This window comes from Lissotriton helveticus, chromosome 7, assembly GCF_964261635.1.
Source record: "Lissotriton helveticus chromosome 7, aLisHel1.1, whole genome shotgun sequence".
Classification (NCBI taxonomy): Eukaryota; Metazoa; Chordata; class Amphibia; order Caudata; family Salamandridae; genus Lissotriton; species Lissotriton helveticus.
The window spans coordinates 1,639,519,771-1,639,543,303 of NC_136068.1; the positions used below are offsets into that span (position 1 = coordinate 1,639,519,771).

A 23,533-nucleotide genomic window follows, 5' to 3' on the forward strand; every position below is an offset into this window, starting at 1 on the left:
GGTCATCTGCAGGCAACTGTTTACCAGCACTACAGTCGCCCGCAGAACACAACCCCGCCAAGAGGTGCATAGTAGAAACAGTTTAGGTTACAGTCACTAGGATTGCAACACAAACCTCCCATGTATGGTGAATTGTGAAGCAGTCATAGTGCTGACAGAATGGGTTGATCGCTTTGGCTAACTTGAAGATCATATGATGAAATGCCTTTGTATTCACGCTTAGAGGGGAAAGGAGCAGAGTTGGTGCAAGCAATAAGTTTTAGCCCGAAAGGAATAAAAACACCTGCAGCTGCGTAGGAAAATATTAGAATCACAAACATCCACATAAATCCATATTTTCTGGTTATACTGTGGAACAGAATATGAATGCTTTGTCATGTACGGGGCACATCAAATCAAATGCAAAAACGTATTAGCAAAGCTTTTCCCTTTTATCCTAAAAAAAAAAAAAATGAAGTACCACTAATAGTTTCCGATTAATCTTTTTTTAAAAGGGACACTGACTTACCTTGATGGAGATCACAAAATGTCCACCATTCTTGAGGAAATTATGAGCGTTTAGAGCAACAATTCTAGTCTGATCGGGTTGGGCAACATCTGCAAAGATAACATCAACCATACCTAGCAGAAAGAAAAGTGTTGCATATTAAATAGCAGCAAATAAAGAAGAGTAAATAACTTTGAATCATGCAAGTCATGGTTGAGGAGCGTTATTTAGGTTATACTTGTTGTATGTAAATACAAAAGAGTAGTTTATTTATTTTTATTTTATTCAAAGTTTTATATAGCGCGAACAAGATCCTTACAGATATCAGAGCGCTTCACAGATACAGGGGTAGGGGCAACAGGAATGAACAAGATAATGGGAGCAGCATAGTAATCACTAACATAGTAGGATAACAATAATGTACAGAAACATATCAAAATACAATCAGGTAAACAAGTAATATAAGACGTCACAAGTCATTGCTCCCACTACAGAAGGGTTTAGGTAAAGCCTTGGATGTGTGGATGGCTTAAACCAATTTCTTAGGATAGAGAAAGCACTGGGTGGGGGCATCGGGAGGGTGAGACAATACACCAAAGTGTTAACATATATTGGTCGGTAGTAAGAGAGTAGCGTAGTAGTGACATCATAAAGTAGGAGTATAGTGCCAAAGAACAAGGTGATCAGTGATACAGAGTATCAGATCCAGTATCTATAAAGTTCAGGAGATCTTGGCCAGAAGGATTGTTTTCACCTCTTTCTTGAAGAGTGCAGTGGAGGAGATAAGCCTGGTTTCCGGAGGGAGCGCATTCCAGATCCTGGGTGCCATTCCGGAGAAGGAGCGCTTGTATGTTTTTTCTTTCCGGAATCTGCGAGGTTTCAGGAGTAGATTTTTTTGTACTACGATTGGATCTCGACCCTCCTGATATAGACAACTTTTGCACGAGGTAGTTGGGTGCCTTGTGATGCACGGCCGAGTGTGTCATTACTGCAATTTTTTGCTGTATTCTGGCTTCAAAAGGCAGCCATTTTAGAGATTTTAAGTCTGGGGATATATGCGAATGATTAATATTTCCCCATAAATTAAATTTCCCAATCAACACACAACTTTGACTTGTCCAGAAAACATGCTACATAAAGCCTTAGTCATTTAAATTTAATGTTAACTATCTCAGTTCACCCCAACTGATCCTGCCTACCTACAAATATGTGCAGCTCCTGAACGATAAAATACTTTAAAACTCTAATGAATTGGCATTCACATGGACTTATCAATTCTAATAATTACGCTGAAAAGGAAACACTACCATCCAAGTCCAATTTACTCACCAACTAACATCCGATATTTGTGTGGATGTCTTGCATCTTCAATAACTGGAATGATATTGGTGCGTTTTTTGGCTACATTTATGAGATCACGACCGGATCGGTGTGAAAATTCTACTGCATAAACGAGTCCTTCCTGCAAAAGAATGTGGTTGGGATTGAGAACTGCATTGTACACATTACTCTACAGATACATGTATATTCAAATTTTGGTACATGGTAGTGAACCAATGAGTTGAATGCGAGCTCTACCATTACCTGTAAACTTAGGAATTTGGGGACTTACCTTAAAGCTAAAGAGTAAATTTAACATTTTCTGGCAGCGATCATGCTCATCCGCCACAACCCAAATACTCTGGCAAATAGGGCCAATACACTCCCTTACAGGAAGAATGAGCTGTAACATCTCATCAGTCGCAGACCAACTTGCAAAGCAAACTTCTGCATATGTTGTTCGGTTGTTTCCTCTAAGCCACTAATGGGCACCGCTCTCTACAGCACTCATCAGGATGGGGAAGCCCTCTGGTAGCCATGCACTCTACAAATCTGAATCTAAGATACTAGGCTTTACACATGCCTCACATATAAATGGCAGTACAGCCCTGTGAATTATTAAAACTTGGTATGCCAATTGGCATGCTCTTGGATACTCATCTCCAACATATACAGAACACTTCAGATTAGTTAAGCGGTTGAGACACTGTCCCCATCAGCAGAGATGGGATACAGAAATGGGTAGACTGATCACAGAGGGTCAGTGGAAGGACTTGTGAGCTGCGACACCCAAGATTTTTCTAAGCACTCCTCAGAGGGCATCAGCCTATGAGATAATGTATCAGTAGTACATGACCCACATCTTACCCATGGCAACTGAAGAATTCTAGCAGTTTTGTGGAGATAGGAGGCCTGTTCCAAAAACAATGATCATGCATAGCCACACAGACATTCTACAAGGAAGCTTTGGAACACATGAAGGGGACCTTGGGCTTCACAAGGTTTGCTGATATGGAGCTGGTGCCGTTTGCGACTAAATCAGAAGGTACTACAAACAACTGAGCATAGACAATGCAGATGTATAACAAGGACTTCCGGTTTTATAGTATTAATTTTGTCATTTCCATCTATATATGTGTTGGTTTTATGTATATTTAGTCATTTTTAGGTCAAGACACTGCAGCGCATGCACGAGGCATGATGTGTTCAAGAATGGAGTTGAAGCTCCGCCCACTCCCCGCCCATCTTTTCAATTGGCTCCTGCCCTTTATAAATGGTTGCTTCCGATTTGTTAACAGGCTTATTAGTCCCCACCTTAGTAACACCATGTCTGCATTTGTAACTTCCCATGAAAACTGGACTCTGCTCATGTTGTCACAGTTTATTTTAGCTACAATTTAGCTGCATTTGCAGGCACAACAGGCTCTACCTAACCCACTCCGTTTTCATGGCAGTGCCCGATCATGGACGCTGCGCTTTATCTTACAAAAATGTTCCCTGCATTGTGCAGCACTTTTGCACGCACAATGCTGCTTAAATGCTTACGTATAAACGCGCCCATTCCCTGCGTTTATGTTAATGGCGGCCGCACACCTTTCTTTAGATGCAGGTAGTTAGAGGCTAGGGCGTGGCTGCCATTAAAGTGAAAATGCAGCATAGGGCACGTTTTCAAATAAGCATTTGGAATGCAATAGGTCTCTCATTTGCTAGCTAGAGTTTAAGCTATTAGCATTGTAAATGACAATGCCTTTTATTTATGTTTTAAAATCCACATAAATAAAAGGTATTGTCATTTACAATGCCCGTAGCTCAAACTCACGTAAATGCGAGACCTACTGCATTGCAAATACTTGTTTATCTTGTGTTAGGTGTATAAAAGAAGCTGGAAAGGGTGTATTTCCACATTTATTCAGCTGATAACATGTATACTTACATTTGAATGTCCAAGAGGTTTTCGCAATATAGATATATATTAAAAACGTCTTCACTGTATAAGAGCTGTATATCTGGACTAATAAAAGCTAGGTATTTTTTTTTAAACTTCCCCTAGCTGTCAAACTTCACACCTACTGATCTGTCACTTGTCAATGACAGCAGGGAAAACCATCTAAAGAAGACCAATAGATCGTTTCTGTATGTCTTTATAGATTATAAAAAATAATAAAATGAAAACTCCCAGTAAAAAACAGAACACAATGCCCTACTTATAACGCTCGTCTCCGCAAAAAAATAAGAAATCAGTCTATCACGTTCTTGTTAAACAAACTTTGGCACATCCTGGCAACAGATGTGCAAAAAAGAAAACATAGAACAAAACAAGTGCATGTTCAAACCAAGGTAGAAATCCTTGCCAGACTACTCCGACTTTTTAAACCCCTGGGGCACAACGGGTCCTCCAGTTGTTCAAAATAAGAACGTAGATCCCAGCTCATGGGCCCTACAGACCATAAACGCCCAAACGCCACCACCCATACCTCCTCCACATTGAGTGCGCACACCACACTTGAGACTCCCTCAACCCTTTATTAAGGCTCAGCACCAGACTACATTCCCACCAACAGATGATTTCTTGACCCATGGTCTGAAACTCCCATTCCTAAACCCTCACTAGGGTAAGGTCAAGGAGAGGAGGGAGCAGGACATGAGAGCAACCAATGGTTTCAGTGTACATTTTCAGGCTTGGTTATGGAATGGCAATTTAACTCTTGAACAATAAGTTATGAAAACCTAATCAAAAGAAGTTGAAGTTAAAATGCATTGTTTCTAATACCAGAGGGTATTACGTGTTGCTACATTTGAAAATTCTAAAGGCAAGATTTCAAAATGCTTTGTTAAATTGTACTATTTCCTATATCATTTGTATAGTGTGATTCAGACAAGCACATAAATGATCCATCAATAGTGTTTTAGTAGAACTACTTGCATAGACATTGGTGCTGTATCTAGGTTGTACTTACTGGACCCACAACATCAGACACATGTGACACTGTTGTGCCAGAAGCTGCTCCCAAATACAAGACCTTGGAACCAGGCTTGATGTGAATCTGGTCAACTCCACCGAGAATGGCAGCAGCTAGTTTGGACCTGAAAGGATTCCAGGCTCTGTATTCAATCTTTTGTTCCCCATCCTGCAACAGAAAAGTATGAGAGGCACAGTTTAAGATTTCTTAGGAGCATATACAAATAAGGTGCCAACGCTTTAAAAACATGTTCAGAGGTCAAACGATCAAGATAGAAGTATGCTAGATTAGACAACTGGTGTCCTAATGGCTCTTCAACATCTAACACAATGTACTGTTGGAACTTCTGCCATGTCAACTCCATTCACATTTTTAAAATGTAAGCAGAGATTCCATTAGTCCTCCCAAAACTACAAATCATGCAAAAACACCTATCACAGACTATAACACACCATCTCCAAACCAATCATGAAATAAGCGGGTGAAAACCAGGCCTTAAGATTCTTAAAAGCCTAGCAGCAGCACGAAAAAGAAACCCTTAACAAGTACTGTCCTCACCATTCAAATCAAAAGCCATTGTTCTGACCAGCAAGAACCTCCACAATCAGCCTTTCCTGCTCATACTGCTAATTTCAGAAGAGGATAACTATATAAACATGAACATCTTGAGGGAAAAGAGGGGACGCACTCAAAATAGACTGGGAGATCCTCCAGATTTGCCAAACGAAGCATTGCCAAGTAACAGTGAGAGAGGGGGGGGGAATCTATATTCATGGAAAGGGCTATAAACATGGGTAACAGCTCTGGAGCAGAAGAACTAGAAAGTCAGCAACCTGAATAGAACAAGCATTAGGAATGCATTAGGGCTCGATTTGTTTGAGTTTGAGATAATGGCATTGTATATGGTAATGTGCACTGACAGCTGCTGAAGATTGTGCCAATTGAAAGAGTGGCTGGTGTACTGTCAGCTGTTGGTGTGTGTGTCTTTAGAGAAAGTTGCACCGACATTGTTTGTTGTGTGCGTGGGTGTTTAGCGGCACGGATGCATGGTGGAGTTTTTTTGGGTGAAAGCGTACATTGGTGGTTGTTGGCTTTTGTGCATGGTGAAAGCATTCATTGACGGCTGGGGGTGTGGTGTTGTGTGTGTTTTCTGTGTACTGGTGAGTCTGGGGGCGAGCCTGGGGAGAAAGGGGGAGAAAGTGTGGTGGTGACGAGTCTGTGGGGGTGATCCGGGGGAGAAAGTGTGGTGGTGACGAGTCTGTGGGGGTGAACCTGGGGAGAAAGGGGGAGAAAGTGTGGGGGTGACGAGTCTGTGGGGGTGAGCCTGGGGAGAAAGTGTGGGGGTGAGCCTGGGGAGAAAGGGGGTGGAGTGTGTGGGGGTGACGAGTGTGTGGGGGTGAAAGTGTGTGGTGGTCTGCACTCTGCACTCTGCACTCTGAATCTGCACTAGACTATAAAATCCCTGAAATAATAACATTTTTAAGTTATCGAGCTTGCAGGTAAATTGGAGCTGTAGTTTTTCAGGTAGTCAATCCTTGATGACAGTAACTCATGCTCCGGTCTGATGCGAGTAGTCATTTAAAACTCACTACTGACTGACCCTAGGCGAGAGCACACGGCAAAGCATCTATAGTCTTGTCACAAAGGGGATGACAGAGGGTGAGATCTGAACTTTCTAATGCAGTTGAACCACACATGCTCAGCTTTTACACATTCCCTAAAATGAATAAGGTAGAATAGCATTGGTAAAAACAAAGGTTTTTTACATAAAAAAGTCAAACCTTTGTCTTTACCAATGCTTGTTCATGCATTTGATTTCCTTGTCATCAGTTCCCAGATTCGTTTACATTCAAGCGACCAAACACTAGTCATGTCCTTAAACAACTGCAAACTAATAAAGGTAAAACAGCATAGTCTATTTCCCCTTCAGCAAAAGCAGTAAATCATTGAGTGTTTTATGATCATTTTGTTATGAAAAGCAATGTTAATTCCTGGCGAGATAACGCTCTCATCTGAAAGACTCTAAATATGAACTAAATTGGATGTTTAGAGAGTGATTTATGTTGGTGTCACGTTCTAGGCCTTCAAAGCCAGTCTGGAAGAGACGAGCCTGCAAATAAATGTTCAAAGCGCTGTCAGATAAAATATACGTTCCATAAAGGTTTATTTTTTCCTTTGGTGCAGGAGTGGCTTCGGTTTTTAAAGACATGCAACGCATCCTACCCTCAGTGTTCTCCGGTGATGTATATCATATTTGAGCGCCTCAGCTGTAACTGTCCAGCTACATCAAAGCAAGGCACAGACCGTGTGCTTGAACTATGCAGGGAGTGTCGCCTTCTCGTAAAATGCGGCGCCATTAGTGGGCAGGTTTACAAGGGGCGCGTCATCAATATTTCGTAGTAGACGAAAAACGTATGAACCTGTCTTCCTGCATTCAAATTCAGTCGAGAAAGAAAGTACTGGAGTCAAGCAGGGCGTAGCTTCCGGTAAATGCAAAAAAAAGTTCAATACCTTGACCTCATTTCTCTTAAATATTGTGTAGGGCTCGTTGTTTCACTCAAACGCTATTATAAAAAAAAAATCCGAGATCTATGGCACAAAAGCACGCATTCGACGGTAATAATACTTACAGAAAATTTATCAGCAGACATAGAACTGGAAAACTTGAGACCCATACACAAGAGCTCTCAATCTGTGCCTCAAACCCGTGGTAAAACATCCCCTTCGCCACGGATAAATAAAAAAATAGAAGAATAAAGAAACATTTACGTTTATAAACACCATATTTGCTGGTTTCTCGCACGCGCCCGCAAAACTCACTGCTGAATGGTGAACGTGCCCCGGCCATCTGGATTCACTTACCGAGGCACCCTGACAGCTCCTAATTGATATTTATGGACTGCCGCGCTCGTAACCGCAGACAAAATGCAGGAAATGCCCAACTGGAAATATATATGGCCTATTGCGTTAAGGGTATTAAAAACACGGCACCGCAAGGACCAATCACCATAAAGATGGTGACAAAGCACTGAAAATGCTCGCACACTGAGGAATTTTTGAAGCACCATCCAGAAACCCCTTAATACGGCTCGCAGCTCCGCCCCACTTCTGACGAAGTGGTGACGTCGCCGAGCCCTAAAAATGTACTGGGGTCGGATTTTGGGAGTGTTTACCTTCACTAAGTTTGCCATATTGAACTGTGGATGCAAACCCTGGCCGCAGATAGTGGAAATGGCAAGAGGCAGGGGGTGACGCCATGTAATATATCGTTCTACATCAGTTTGGCGAGAGTGGGTTGCAATTGGAGCAGAAGTAAAGTGCCACCAGCAAAACATGACCTACAAAGAAGCAGGACTGGAGTAATTCCCACACACTGAATTTGCTCAAAAACAGTAGTCAAACCTCTTCTAGATGAGGCTCACAGACTACAAAACGACAAGGCCTGGGCTTTCATTTTTTTATTATGTTCATGCTGAGTTGGTGCCAATGTACTGCTTATACTTTAGTGATGCTGTTGGTGATATTTTCAAGAATTATCGGGGTGAGAATTTTAAACGGATAATAGGATCATGGTTCTATGTGACTGGAGAACATGAGTTTTAGCTGGTCGCAAATGACAGACTAGACGTTTGGAATGGCCATTATAAAAGATAAAAGCCATCTCACGATTGGCTGGTTTTCCACTGTGACTAGGTGTTCGGTCCACCCACGGCTGGGAACTGTGAGGGTAGCTAGGATATGTTTAGGAGATTAATTTGACAGGTAAAATTACCACTGGTTGGTGAATTTCTCTGCTGAGTTCAGAGGACAGATTGTTTGTGACATGTGGCTTCCGAAAGAATCCATTGGTATGAATAGCATATCCAAATATCTGCCCAGTAACTGCAATTAGGTTACTGGCATTTATTTGTATGGTGCTTACCATTATCGGTTTTGTATGGCTCCATAAGCGACATTATTCAAGTGTGTACATATGTTAAAGATTGGTTGTTTGCAGTTAGTAGAGCTGGTTTAATATTTTAGAAGTTGAAGCAGGAAGGCAAAATACATCTGTAAAGGTGTTGTATTGTCTTGGGCGTCGAATAGGTGTGCCAATTGACTTTCCTTTGTTTTTTCTTTGGATTGGATGGTAGCGTGTCCCTTGTTCACTCAGTGCAGAGTGCTTTCTATATAGAACATTTCAATTTGTGTTCAACTATAATGTGAGATTGAAGGTTGTGAAGGCGGAGTGGGGTGCTGGTTGACTAACAGCATAAAATGGCTTGCAGTAAGGTACAACATTTTGTTTTCGTAAATTATTTGACCTAATATCCTGTGGTTAGTTATTCTAATATTTGGCATCAAGTACATAGCAATTTCAAGATTTCTAGGCCAACCTGAAAGATACTGGCAACAGGGAGCAAAAGGTTACAGAAGTATTTGGGACAATTCATGGCATTCCGCATTGACGACAATGGACCCCGCACCACATATTTCCTGAGTCTACACCATAAAAGATAAATACATTTAAAACATGTACCTCAACAGATATTCTTTTCTCTCCATAGACAGATTCTCCAGGGACCATATTTTTTGTGACCAGAGCATCTTCCTTTCCTCTGGAAATAAAGACACCTAAAAAAAGAAACATTTGGCTCATAGATAGAACTGAGGACGTCGTTTTACTCTACTTAATGTAGATTAAATAAACCAAAGTCACCGCACTATGCTTATGCTCGTATTTGTAAAGGGCACGCAACAGAGACTGATCAGAACTTTGATAACTCATTAAATCCACAAGTAAGCGAAAACTATGAAAATGCTTCCAATAGAGATTTGAAAAATATTGCTTTAACAATGTGTTTACTACCTTCGAAATAGGTTCACAGTCCGAGACCACTGCAGGTTAACTGAATACTGGTTACTACTTGGTATAAACTCAAATGTGACAATGAGATACCTGAATGACAAAGTATCATGATTCACGGGCTGCTCTAATATGGAGCAGGAATATTGCAAAGAGTGCATTCTTAAACAAGATGTCAAATAAATTAACAAGTAAAACTGCATGCAAGTAACCATGAGTTACTTCATAACATTTAACATTAAATAAGTTATGCAAAAAAATAAAAACCTAAAATTTAAGGTGACACTTAATGGCTTTCTCAATAATTGTATCCTGGAAATGCATCAGACTGAGATTAACGATAAGGCATCGAAAATTCACCAGTACAGCTACAGTTTCAGCGAAAGCATATATACACCATTAACTTCGTACGCGGAGGATGACTTGTTACTCTCTGCGCTTCACAATCACAGTAGTAAGTGCACAGTGTGTGCATTAAATTATTTCAGTAGCTTCTCAGGTCGCATATGCCCAATGGCAACAATCACACACACACACACACATTGTGTACGCATACCAGAAAATATTTGATAATACTGGTTCAGTGACTAATTCGACTCTTTCATCCATGATCCTAGTGAAAATGTCTTCAACATCCAAATCTTATAATCATTATCCCACACAACCACAAAAATGCTTCATTAACATAGCAGAAATAAGAGGAAGCAAGAACCAACTATAAGGCGGTTAATGAAGTGTGTAAAATAATTGTTCATATTTATTTAGTGCTACATGCCAATACAGCACATCCCAGAGATTTTGTAAATCTCTCTAGTGTAGACTAATTGAAATCAAAGGAAACCTTCAACAAGACAAAGAATGCAAAGTTAGTACAGCATAACTTTCTCATCATTTGTAAAAGAGGCTCAGATTGCCCTAACCTCCACTAGTGTGTCAAGACGATGCAAGTTAAAAATCTTTAATGAAAGTCACAGTAGACTTCTTGAGATAGTAAACTCGGGCCTTTTCCGATTACTCACCTTCATGTCTGTGTGGCTCAATTGTCACTTTCCTTCCAGCTCCAAAGCCCCCTCGGCCTCCTCGTCCCCCTCTGCCTCCTCTTGGGGGCCCTCCACGCCTGAAGCCACCTTCAGGAGATCGAAAGCCACCTAAGGAGGAACGATCCAGCTTGAATAAATCCACAAAACTGCCACAACATGCACTTCTTACATTATTTTAAATAGCCAAGAAAGTGGATATTTACCCAAGTATCCAACATAATTACCATACACATTTATCATGTCATTTGGTCTTACGCCAATTTTGTTTCCCCATTTTTTTTAAACAAACGCCTCATGTTATTGACAAAAGCCATGCTTCTTCAATCTACTAGAGGGAAACAGACTATTGACAATTTATGGCAACATGCCTAGGTAATACAGAAAGAGTGCTGCAATATGTAAAAGCAAAATGTCAGTACTGCCAATAGCTCTACACAGACTAAGTTAACTTTGTCAACTTTTGATTCTTAATTTGTGAAAAATTTAATCTGCCATTCCCCTTTTTGTTTTGGTTTGTCGTTGAAAGTAACAACAAAACTAGTTTGTATGGTAAAATCTATATTTATTAACTGACTTTGAATAACTTACTGCAAGCTTGTAGGAAAGGATCGATTTTTGTATCCCCCCCTCAATGTTTTGGGCTAATGGTGCTGGTTTTGAGACTGAATGGGCCACTGCGCATTGGCATCCAGGTCCCAGTCTATGTGCTCTGACCCCAAAAGTATGTGTACAGTTGCCCAATACTGAAAACTGGACTCTAGGCCTGCCACTGCAGCCTAATCTGGAAGTGTTAAGACTCCCAATGCTACATGGCAAATTAAACCTTTCTGCTGGGTCGAAAACGTCCTTTTAAATATTATTAAACCATCCCTAGGGAAGACCTTAATATCCCACCAGGCAGTGTGCTCAATATTAAAAAGAAGCACATGCATCTTTGGTGTTTACTATTCCCTGACAGAATGCAAAAAATGCTGTTTTTCCAGTTCCAAGGAGGGTAGGGTCAGTAACTAACAGTTTCACTTGCCACCACGTGTAGTGGTAACATCCATTTGGCACCACCATCGTTATTACTCCAAGGTATCAAATTAATAGATGCAGTAACTTTTAAATATAAAGGAGACGTCAGAAATTCACCAATTTGTTGCCCAAACATTGGGTAGCCTTTCCTTCTATCCGCAGCAGTTGTCACCCAAAACAATATTCTGCCCCACTAACAAGAGTGAAGCGCTCCCAGGAACAGGGAACAAAGAAAATTGCTGGTGGGAGGAGGTATGACCTATTCAAGCAGGATGCCGATCAAGGCAGTGGACACAAATTGCCAGACTCAGGGATGTTACCGCCTCAGTGAAGCAAACAGTAATCACACCTTTGCCTTTGTGTAGGGAGACAGGCTGGCTTCTCCTTCAGTGGGAAAGTTTGCCTCAGTACCGGTTTTCCAAGAGGAGTAATTCATAATGCTGGGTACACCCCAGGGGTGTGCCCAGGGACTCGCCAAGTAAGGTACTTGCACCATCTTGGATTTGGTTAGGAAGAGAATCCTGGGATTGTTTGGTGGCCAAAAGTCAAGGAAGTGATTTAAAGTAAGTACGTTTGCCTTGTGAGAACTATTGCCCCATTGGACAGAGTCCTCCCCTCCTACAAAAAATAAGGCGGCATAAAAATGGTACCCCGGACAAACTGTCCTCAGATCCATAATGGATTGTTAAGACAGGAGGACTGTCCTGCTGCTCCCTAGACTCAAAGACTTACCGCAACAAAGACTGGACTGCATCTGCTATGCCCACTCGTGAAAACAAGTTCCACTTGTGACAGGATAGAAAAGGTGACTCAATAGCTAGTTGGCTACGCAACTGTTAAGTTTCAAGATCAAAAGCAAAGTAACCCTGCACTACCAGAGAGCCCAGCTTCCCAGTAACACTTGCCTGCCGCTGGATGCCAAAGTGCCTGCTGGCAGCCAAGTCTTGACCATCCGGATGTATCCCCAAGCCCTGGGACGAGTAGATGAAGTGGACCATAGTCACCAAAAGAAAAGATTAGCTTACCTGCAAGCAACTGCGGTACCCATGTATCAGGGAGACCATTGACCAGTGGCAACTGGACCTGCACTGAGCTCCCCTGCTGGCTAGAGGGAGATCGAGTCCTGAGATGTTCCCCAACACTCGTGGATACCTGGAAGGCCCACAGGAATACTCACCACATCTCTTCAGTATTGCACGCTTCCTACAAATAGGACCACTACTTAGCTGGAACGCGGGACAAAATAAAACTTCAGAAAGACCCTGAGACTACTAGACCAGACAGGTAACTACCTTGCTAAACCTCAGCCCATTCGTGGCCCATCCAAATGAAGAGAAATAGCCATACTAGCGAGCTGGATAAGACTTGCTAAACCGCTTACAATGTCTTATTGTATTACCCAAAGTAAAACTAGTATGAATTACTTACATTCAACAATTCATATTTCTGGTTTCAGATTTTGGTAAAGATAAAAATAGACAACTTTTTTTAATTGGAGTTGTTTTATTGTGTTGTGTTGCTTCTGTATTGCCTGTTTCAGAACTCCTACATGCTTTAAACTGGTTACTTGGATTAAGCCTAACTGCACTGTGCCACAGCTACCCAGGACTGAGCTATGGGTTTATTAAAGAAAACTAACTGGACCCAATGAAGATCGTGATATTATTACATGGCAAGGTCTCACACCCACACTACATAATAAACTTTCCAACAACATTCTTTTCCAAAACGTAGTTTACTGAGAAAATGGATTGTGCAAAATGGTACTTTGTGTATTCATTGTTGCCATCTTGGTTTCTTCACTGGAAAGATAGTCAGTAACTCTCCAACATCCTGAGAACGGTATCCTAAGGAGTAAATGCCCTTACCAGCAAGGTCAAATTTGCTTGCTGATGTCATTCAAATACAAATGCCTTGATTCAAACACTCAGGTTATGGAATTTAGGTTCCTGCTTCCCAATAAATAAATTAAACATGAAACCGTTTGTGACTAGATCTCCCAAGGCAAATCATATCCTACTTAGGCAGCAAAACCTATCCGACAGACTAATGACCTACAGAGGCTTTATTGTCCCCTCACCCCTCATGTCAGCACTGATCAAGCTTGTTCATACCAGCACCTACTAAATTAATTTGATGTAATAAAAAAATGCAGCAGAAATCCTCCGCTTGTTGCTGAGAATTGTACATTTATTTTAAAACTTATCACAAAATATGTGGAAAAGATGAGCACATTAGCGGTTTTTAACGATACGATGCATCCTGATATTGAAATAATTTTATTTAACTTAAACTTTTTAAACACCTAGTTATCAATAATGCACCACAGATCCTAGAGGGCATAACAGAGCATAATTAGGAAAAATGGGGGTTAAATCAAGAGTACTTTTAAACAATTTGACTATGGTGATAAACTGTCACTCGGTCCTTATTTCACTTACCTCTACCACCTCTGAAGCCACCACGGTCACCAAATCCACCTCTCCCTCGACCGCCACGGTCACCAAATCCACCTCTCCCTCGACCACCACCACGGTCACCAAAACTTCCTCGACCACGTGGACTGAATCCTAGAGAACAAAGAATACCAAAAATTTAAGCAGCGCTCAGGAAATGGACTTGTATAACTGCACATTTTAAACTAATATTGTAGCTTGTATTAACTTTTGTACTTCACTGAAAGAAGCTTCAAGTGTCAGACGATAAAGGTGGAATTTTCAATTTTTGCCAAAGCCACTTAAGGCAAATGAGTGCTCTCCAGGAGAGAAAGAAAATGTCTCTAAGAAATCATTACTTAGGAGAAGAGAAAAAAAATAGGTAAGAACAATGTGCAGGTTCAAAACATTCAATGGATACACACCGCCCTATGGGAACTTTGCAGTAAATGTTCTACTTTAATCAATTTATCATCTGCCTGTCTGCAAGTAGGCACACAATGCAACAATCGCTCTAGCTACAATGCTTGACACTGAACTGATAGTAAGCTAGCATGCTCGGCACAATCTGTCCACATCTGCAAAATAAATTATTGATGCTACTATCTGCTCAGAGGAGACAGAATGCCCAATTATCACAATCGCTTTTTGAATGAAAACTCACAAACCTTGTCAAGTGATAGAAAAAGTGAGAGAGGAATTTTCAAAACCAGTTCTGCTCAGACAGTTGAGTAGTTTGCAGGTAAGGAACTAGGAACCCCAACCTAAATGCAGACCAAACTAATTTATTAAAAGTGTTATAATTGCTGCCAGATTGCAACGTGATCACCGATGACCTCGGCTGGTTTCAACCAAGGCCTTTATTTAGTGGTTGGTAGGACTAGTCTTACTGACACGCAAAGATTGAACACTTCAGTAATATTATGTCAAGCATCTTCAACAAGCTCTTGAAATAGGACAATATTTAAAAAAGGCAACAATCTGTCACTTGGAAGTAGAGGAGATTCACTGCAGGCCTATATACTAGTGGCCTGGTCAGCTGGGTAAATAAGCTCGTCTGGTTGGCGTGCCACTCCTAAGGTATACTAACTGCGAGGTAGACACGATTTTTCAGAGGTAGCCATCTTTGTGATGGTATGACTAGAAATTCTGGGACAGAGTTATGTCACTCTGCCCAAAAGTGGTCCTATAGGGGGCGTAGTGACCTCAAGGGTCAGTAGTCCATTGGCTACTACCCTACATTCAGCAAACACCCCAAATTCTGTATTTATGGAGTCCCTGGCACCAGAGGAGATTCTGATTACCTAAGAAGAGATGACGCTGAAGAGCAGCAAAAGCAGGAGACTACCATCTTCAACCCTTGCCGAAACCTGGGCCAAAATCAACTCGTCCCGCACAGGCAACTCCAGAAACTTGGGAGGACCACCTGCTTTTGAAAAAGACTCAAGACCGCCTGTGAACAGTGGATCTGTTTAAGAAGAAACTCCAAAGAGACTGAGGCCTCTGGAACCGCCAAAACCTGACTCCCAAAGCAACCACTGCACCAGTCGCATCTGCAACAGCAATGGGCGCGAGGCACGCCATTCCCCGTCATTACTGCTAAAAGTAAATACGGCATTCTAAACAAAAACATTCACATTACTCCCTGGTGGGCCTGGCCGTTGTGAGAGGGGCGTGCCAAAATATCAATGGGCACGGCATTCACGGGACGCGGCTTGTGGCCGTTGTGAGAGGGGCTTGGCCAAACACCAATGGGCATAGCTTCACAGGCCGCGGCATTACACGCTCACGTCTTAACATATTGCTCCAGGGCTCAAGACAGTCAGCCTACCAGCAGGGATCACAAGCTTCGCATATTGCTACGGTGCTTCCCATATTGCTACAGTGCTCGGGCAGGGGCACAAACCACTCAGCCTATCAGCGGGGAGCACAAGCTTCGCATATTGCACAAAGCTTCGCATTGTGCTCAGGCGGGGGATCATGCCACTCAGCCTACCAGCGGGGATCACACCCTTCGCATTTAACACTGCCCAAAATCCTCCGGGCCTCAAGCGGGGATTAAGGCGAATCAACGTACCAGCAGACATTACTAAGCTTTCACAAAATATTATTTCACACACGCGCAGGCCTCACAAGCACGCTGTGACGCACTGCAGTCTCAGCGTGTGACGCACTGCAGTCTCAGCATGCACAGATTTACAACAGCCACATTTACCACTGCCCAAATCCTTTGCACACATTCTATTTCAGCCCCGGACAACGTCGGGACGGGCTGCTAGTTAGCTTTATAAAAGAAAGCCGCCTAGCCCTCCAGCACCCTAACCTGGAAATCAGCAGCAAATACTTGAACCCATGTCCATCCTAAGCCCACAAGAGTTGGGAACAACATCCGTGAAAAAACGTCTGACCCAAGGACAAGTTTGTTAAGATACCCAGAAATAAGAACACCCCCCAACCTCAAAAGCGAATAAACACTTATTTCAAGAACAAAAAACATTAAACCAACCTTATAACCTATGGTGCGGGAATTAGGGGAGGAGAACACATGAGAAAGCAGACAAAGGGAGAAAGGCATGTAGGCAACTCATCTAAGGAACAGAATTGTGAAAGATAAAAAAAAAAATGATGACCACTGGCCTAAAGTATCATACAACAGCCTCAGAGATTGGCGGAAGTATAATCTTGAAACTCACAAATGCATGGGTTCAATTAATCCAGATAGGTTACAAAAAACAAACTGTACAAGCAAGCTTTTGATTAAACATTGGTATTACCAGATTGGGAAAGAGGGCGGGAAATCTGATATCCTAGTTTCCAGTAAGGTATTCTGCACCAAGTGCACCACAAGAAAAAGTTCGCTTTCTGAAAATTATGTTCTGTGAGTGTGTACCGCCACCAACTTTGCAGCCTTGCAGATGTCAAGACCAGGCACTCCTCATGCCAAGTTCATCTATTCAGCTCATGTGAAGACCTCAAAAATGCTGCTCCTTGGCCAATGCCTAGAAGATTTTAATATAGTGGACTTTCCACCTTGACAGGCTTCTTTTTTAAATAGCTTTCCCTTATTTTGCCCACCACAAACACACAAGGAGATGATCATCCATGCGATGGTCTTTTGTGCAGCAACTGTATAAAGCTCAGAGCCCACACAGGGACACGCGATTTACTACTGCCCCCTCTTAGGATGGTGTTGGGGGAAACACTAGCAGAGTAATCACTGGCCAACCTGGAAGAGGTTGCAACCTTCAGCTGGAAGACCACTCTAGTCTGCAATGCGAGTTTATCCAGAAAAGAGATGTAAAGTGGTTGTATTGAGGGCACCCGTAGCTCAGTCATGCAACATGCGGACGTAATTGCAATGAGGGAGACTTTTTGTAGCAATAGTCACAGACATACATCAGATCGAAAGGCACCTGAGATATACCAAAAGCAAGTTCAGGGGGGGGGGGGGGGGGGGGGAAGAGATTCAGAGTAGGTAGACTTTGTGGAAGAGTATCTGGCAGGAAGGATGCCATCAACCACCACGGTCGGCGCAACAAATGCTTTTAGTTGCTGCTTAATCTCCACACATAAAGGTACAGGTTGTGGAAACTCAGATGAAGGCCCTTGCCCTGTTGGTAAAGCAATAGGTCCTGCCGAAGTGTAAGTCTGCATAAAGGGGAAAAACTCAGGTTCGGCAGCTCGGTACAAAACTCTCCTTGCCCACTCCTGGACAATAAGAATGATTTGGGCTTAGTCTGTCTTTAACGCAGGAGAAGTAGTGGATTGTACTTCCATTTCAAATATGTCTCCTAAAGAGTCTTAAAGGATACTTCAACATGCAGTCATTGACACTGCAAGTTTGACAGTGGCCAACAGATTAAGCCAGTTTACACGTCTCACAGATCGAAATGAAATGCGCCACCTTGGGATTGGAGACGTCACTGTGGCATTCAGGGACCCCACTAGGTAGATGAAGTTCAGAAAGATGCAACCACATCCAGGTGTAGCGCCACTTGGCAGAGGATTCAGAAACCCGAGCCACCCTGCTTGTTACAGCACCATATTGCAATGGTGCTGTCCACAAGGACCTGGACACCAGCCACCCTTTGATAGATTGCAGAGTATGCCCATACTTGGGTCCCTTGCTCACTTTGCCACTAGGTTCAAGCTAGCCAGGCTGATGAGGGTTGTTACACTGAAACCAGGCCAAGGATGCTTGTTTCCGGTCTAGGTAAGACATGGCCTGGCAGTTCAGGGTGCACTGTTCCCTGGAGGAACAGGGTCAAGGCTGATTTGCATATGGCTGGGGCAAAGTGAGCAGAAGAACGATGATGGATTTAACCCAGATCTAATAGTGAATGGCATAGAGTGTCTGAAAGTTTCAACGGTCCGTCCATCTTATTGTGCTGGCTTTGGAAGGCTTTCAAGGACAGGTGGATTGCCCAAAGCTACAAAAGTCTGATATAAAGCCATTAAATTGTGAGGCCAGGGAATAAAAATGTTTGGGGGAAGGCCAGAAGACCTGGTCCTTACAGTTAACTTAACAGTGGGTAGGGAGATCTTAATTATGATCATATACATTTACAGGTCTAAACCAAGTCTTTGTTTTCCATGGCATTACTGTTTCATATGTAATTTCAGCGAACAAACATTACATACTGGGGAGGGTGCGCAAAATCTACAGGATTTTTAAATTGCTTTTTTTGCAAAAGCATAGACAAGGAGTACTAAGTGTATTAAAAGTACACATATAGGAACACTATAGGAACAAAGACAGCACTTCACTACTCAGCCTGAAATACAAATGCAGAAGAAACTGCAAACTAACTAGGACAGGTGTAAGACCCAAGTATTCTCCAACAGGATAATTGCTTTTTGATATGCAAAATTGTATTTGTAGGACACTCCTAACATGGAGTGGAAGGGGCAAAGCAAAACAAAAAGAATCAGCGACGGAAACACTGCATGTTTACTCTTTTCACTTGCAACAATAATAAAAAAAATATTTACATATCCTTCATGTTCATGAAGCAGAAGATTAGAGCGCACCAGTAAACTACCAAGCTGGCTGCTGAGGGTGCCTGGGGCGTGTGCGCCTCACTCAATGCACACGGAAAGGGGGGTTGGGGGGAGAGAAACTTTGTGCTCGGAGGATGGGGGGGGGGGGGGGGGGGGGGGGGGGGGTATTGGATGATGTTAATGCAAAGCATGAACAAGCATTTACAATGCAAAGGTTTCGCCTTTTGAAATGTTTGAGCTATTGGCATTGTAAATGACAAAATTTGTATTTATGTGTTGGTTTTGAAAACAGATAAATAAACGGCATTGTCATTTACAATGCCAATAGTTTAATCTCTAGATCGAAACTTGTAAACAGCTACTCCAACCGGAGTGTCTCCCCGTAACACAAGGGTGATGCTGGGGTTACCCATACTTAAATTGATTCCTGAACACACAGCCATGAGGAAGAGAAACACTATCTGCTCCCACCCAACATATATACACTCTGATACAAACTGAAACTCTTCAGCACAGCACACCGATCTTGGGGCTGGGTGTGCATTTGTTAATTGAAGGCTGGGGTGCTGCAACCATGCTTTTAGGGTTTGGTGACCGGAGGGCAGGTTTACAAAGCAACTCTAGTAACACTGCCGCTTTTCCCTTTAATACTGTGTAGTAAATAACTGTAGGTGGGGGCGAGCATCAATCACTTCATGCTTTCTGTACATATTCCTTACAGCACGTATTTGACAGTAGCTAAGGCCTCAGTCTTCCCGCCTAGGGGTCTCCTTGCAAAACTTTGATCTACATCATAAAATGTTAATGGCCATCGCATCATGATTCCTTAAAGTGTTGCATCCCTTTATTTGAGCAGTCAGCTTGACCCAGTGCAGCCGCTGTTCAAAGATCACCCCAAATATTAAGTGACGGTTTTGAGGAGGTAACAAAATGGGTTGCATAAAAAAAAAAAAATCAGCACTGCAGAACAATCTGCACATTATCATTTATTGACAGAAGACAGCTCACTTTCCATTCGTCACAAAAAACAAAGACATGCAGCTGCCAGAAGAAGCACTCTTACACAGAAATATTAGCTCCTTTTTAGGTTTTGCCTGGCGAAAGCTGCGCTCTGCGCAGCTTTTTCGCGCAGGCGAAAACCTAATGAGAACTGTAGTGTGGGTTTGGGTCGGCCCTCGTCATTTATTGGCTGGCTCCATAAATGGAGCATAGCCATTGAACGAGGGGCCTGTCCGTCAATGCCGGACCAGATTCGGGGGCGTTCCCGAGATTCTTTGGCTTTTGACGACGTCACGCGACGTCAGCCGAAAGCCGGGAACGCCCCCGAATCTGGTCCGGCATTGCCGGCACTTCTGCGTCTCTCCACCCCCCTTTCCCGCCCCCTCCCACTTGTTTCCTGATGCTGGCCTCGCAATGGCGCTGCGTCTCTCCTCCCCCTTTCCCGCCCCCTCCCGCTTGTTTCCTGATGCCCGCCTTCCTGCTCCGGCCGTCGTGTGCACAGCCGTTTTGCCCGTGAAAATCACCGCCGCAGCCCCGGGGCCGCGGAGAAGCCGAGGGAACAACCGCTGACGTCACCCGGGAGCCGCGCTACTATTGGTTCAGGCTGCGGGAGGCTCGCCGGGCGACCTGCGCGGTGATTGGCTGCCTTTTTTCCCCTCGGTTTGCGGTGAGTGCTGTGCTCGGGGGTCTGCTTGCGGGTGTTCTGCGATGGCGGGAGGAGACGAGGAGCGGAGGTTTTTTGGGACATTGGGAGGGAGAGCGGGCCGGGTGGTGTAGACGCTGGCATTCGGGGCATTTCAACCGAGGCCGCGTTTCGAAGCGCTTGGCGAGCCTAGTGCGAGGTATGCATCCTCCTGTTAATGTGTCTGATTGGCCGGGAACGCGGTCGTTGCTTTGGGTTGGCCTCGCTGATGGAAGGCATTTGCAAGTTTCTTTGTTCTATATAAACATTCTTCTGGTGCCTGTGCAAGCTATCGTCGATGGCTGCCATCTCAAGGTCAGGCGGTAAAACTGCCGGGTTGTCAGTTTAATTGGTCACGCCCTTATACTAACGGAGAAAATGACAAACTAGAAAGCATTTGCCTGACTCTAACATGGTTATAGCGGTGGCGCGTATCCACGTCCATATGTGCAATCTGGTTTGTGTAGTTCCTGTCACAGTTCTCAGAAGCTCTGCGCGTTCTGCTGTAACCCCGCCCCCCTGCCTCCCTCATCTTCCTCCGCTGCTTCCCGGCCCCGTTCCACAGCCCTAGCCCCGCTGCCGTCTCCGTCGTTCCCCACCAGCACCATGCCGGCCGTGTCCAAGGGGGACAGAATCCCTCAAATTTAAAGTGTGAGACCTACATGTATCCTGAGGTACAGTGCTAGACTGGCCATGCTATTTTGTATCTGCTGCTACCGAATTAAACTATTTAGCTATGGTTTCCTGAAATTTGGTTGCAGGTAAATTTCAGTGTTCTCTTAAATTGTACTGTCTCATTGCTGGCTTGTAATAAGGTTTTCAACTTGGACATGGGAGAGAACCTGCTTTATTTGATGCTGTGGATTAAATCTGCAGTACGTAGAAATTGGTTGCCTTGGACACTGGGTTGTATTTAATCTCTTTGATGCAGTTGGTCGCGGGTGGCTCTATTAAAGTTTGTAGCTAGAGTTCAGTATATCTTTATGAAGTGGTTTGCTTGTGCCTCCGTGTGCCCCTGTGGCCCGCTTGTGCTGTGTGGGTGTGTGTGGAGGGCTCTGTGTGGCTGTGTGTGTAGGAAGCTTTGTGTGGCTGTGTGTGTGGGGGGCTTTGTGTGGCTGTGTGTGTGGGGGGCTCTGTGTGTGTGTGTGTGTGTGTGTGTCATTTGCGAGAGATAAAGCTAGTGGCATTGTAAATGACAATGCCATTTATTTATGTTAAAAAAAACATAAATAAAAATAATGTCAAGAGCAATGCCAATAGCTCTAACTTTAACAAAGGCAAAACCATTGCATTGTAAATGCTTGTTATTATTGTTTACAGTTCCACATAATGTTAACTTGGCCCAAGGGCATTAGAGTGCTTTACATTACACAAGGAACGATTTTTATTGGGTGTTTTTTTTTTTGCGCTGGGAGATTGTGATCAGATCGGCCCAGAATGAAAAGATGTTGAGCCAAAGCAGGGATTCGAACCTGCTTTCCCCCACGTCGGCAGGTCATTTCTTACCCACCACACAGCACTTTCTCAAACACACACCTCTCTCTGTCCCTCTCACACACACAAACACATATAAACTCATACACACTCTCTCACACCCACACTTTTCTGTTTCTCTCTTACACACACACACATGCGTGCACACAAACACACTAGCACATACATAGATACACGTTTAGGAAAGGAGGTGGGGTTGGGAGCAGATTTGGGAGCTGGGATTTTCCTGTTTACTTGAGATAAAGAACTCTCCTGCTTGTGGCCTCTCTGTTAACAGCATGTTCTGCTTTAACGACAACTTGCTTGCACTTTTTTTCACTATCTTTGCCCCCAAGACAGACCAGTCAACACAATTCCTCTCTCCATAATTAGTCTGGCCCTGGAGTAGGTCTGCATGCCGTCGATTTAATATCCAGCACTATATCCATATGTGCCGCCCTTGCCAGGTCCCAGAGCATATAAACTCCCCTATTAGCAGCTTTGACTGCTGTTTATGCAGGCCATTCTAATGAAATCGGCATAGGGGAAAGGGTCTGATTTGCAGTAATGGAGGTTGGCTCGCGCTGGCAATCTGTCCTTAGTGGGAGTTACAAAAGAAGTCAAATGCCTTCATCTGGTTCTCGCCTATCACTCCAAAGTGATTGAGTTCATTTCCTGATGCTTCCCAACTTTTCCTCAGGCTGTCCAAGCAGCACATCCACCAGGGAGCCCCGGTCTGGCTTTAAACAGTCTCTGTATCTAGTGACAGGCAACTATCCGCCCCCAAGCCTTTCAGATGAAAACCTTTTCTAACAAGGCCGCCCAGCGCCAATGAAATAACATCTGCATATCCGCTGGGTCCCATGTTTATTGGGCTCATGGATTATGTATCTTGCAGCCTCTAATAAAGAAATGCAGTTATTTGTTTTATTTTATTTATGCGTTTTTATATAGCGCGGACTTTACCCGAAGGTGTCAGAGCGCTTCACAATAGGAACAGTAATGATACATGAGAACATTACAAGTCAACAAAATACAAAAGCAAACGTTTCATTAAAGAAGCAAAAATGTTTATCCTGTGCTTGTTAAGCAAATGCTAATGTTGTATTGGAATGCTTTAGTGCTATTTGGGTTTTTGGTGATTTACGAGACAATCTGTTGTGAAGTAAATTTAGAGGGATGCATGTCGGATGAATTGAAAAGCAAGGGTCTGACAGGAGGCCAGTAAATGGAAGTAGCTACAAAAAAAGCGATTGCGGATACCTGATGACCT

The 23,533-nt window shown here is 43.3% G+C and overlaps 1 protein-coding gene across 1 annotated transcript in view; it reads right to left on the reverse strand.

The window, feature by feature from the left end:
• FBL (fibrillarin rRNA 2'-O-methyltransferase) overlaps positions 1-23,533 on the reverse strand; it is a 65,438-nt gene that overhangs the window by 37,691 nt on the left and 4,214 nt on the right. Inside the window, exons 2-7 of the mRNA XM_078655323.1 lie at positions 14,112-14,240; positions 10,633-10,761; positions 9,287-9,381; positions 4,765-4,935; positions 1,817-1,949; positions 509-621 (exon numbers count right to left, since the gene is read on the reverse strand). Of these exons, the coding sequence (XP_078511449.1) occupies positions 509-621; positions 1,817-1,949; positions 4,765-4,935; positions 9,287-9,381; positions 10,633-10,761; positions 14,112-14,240 (770 nt within the window). The remainder of the gene's footprint in view (positions 1-508; positions 622-1,816; positions 1,950-4,764; positions 4,936-9,286; positions 9,382-10,632; positions 10,762-14,111; positions 14,241-23,533) is intronic.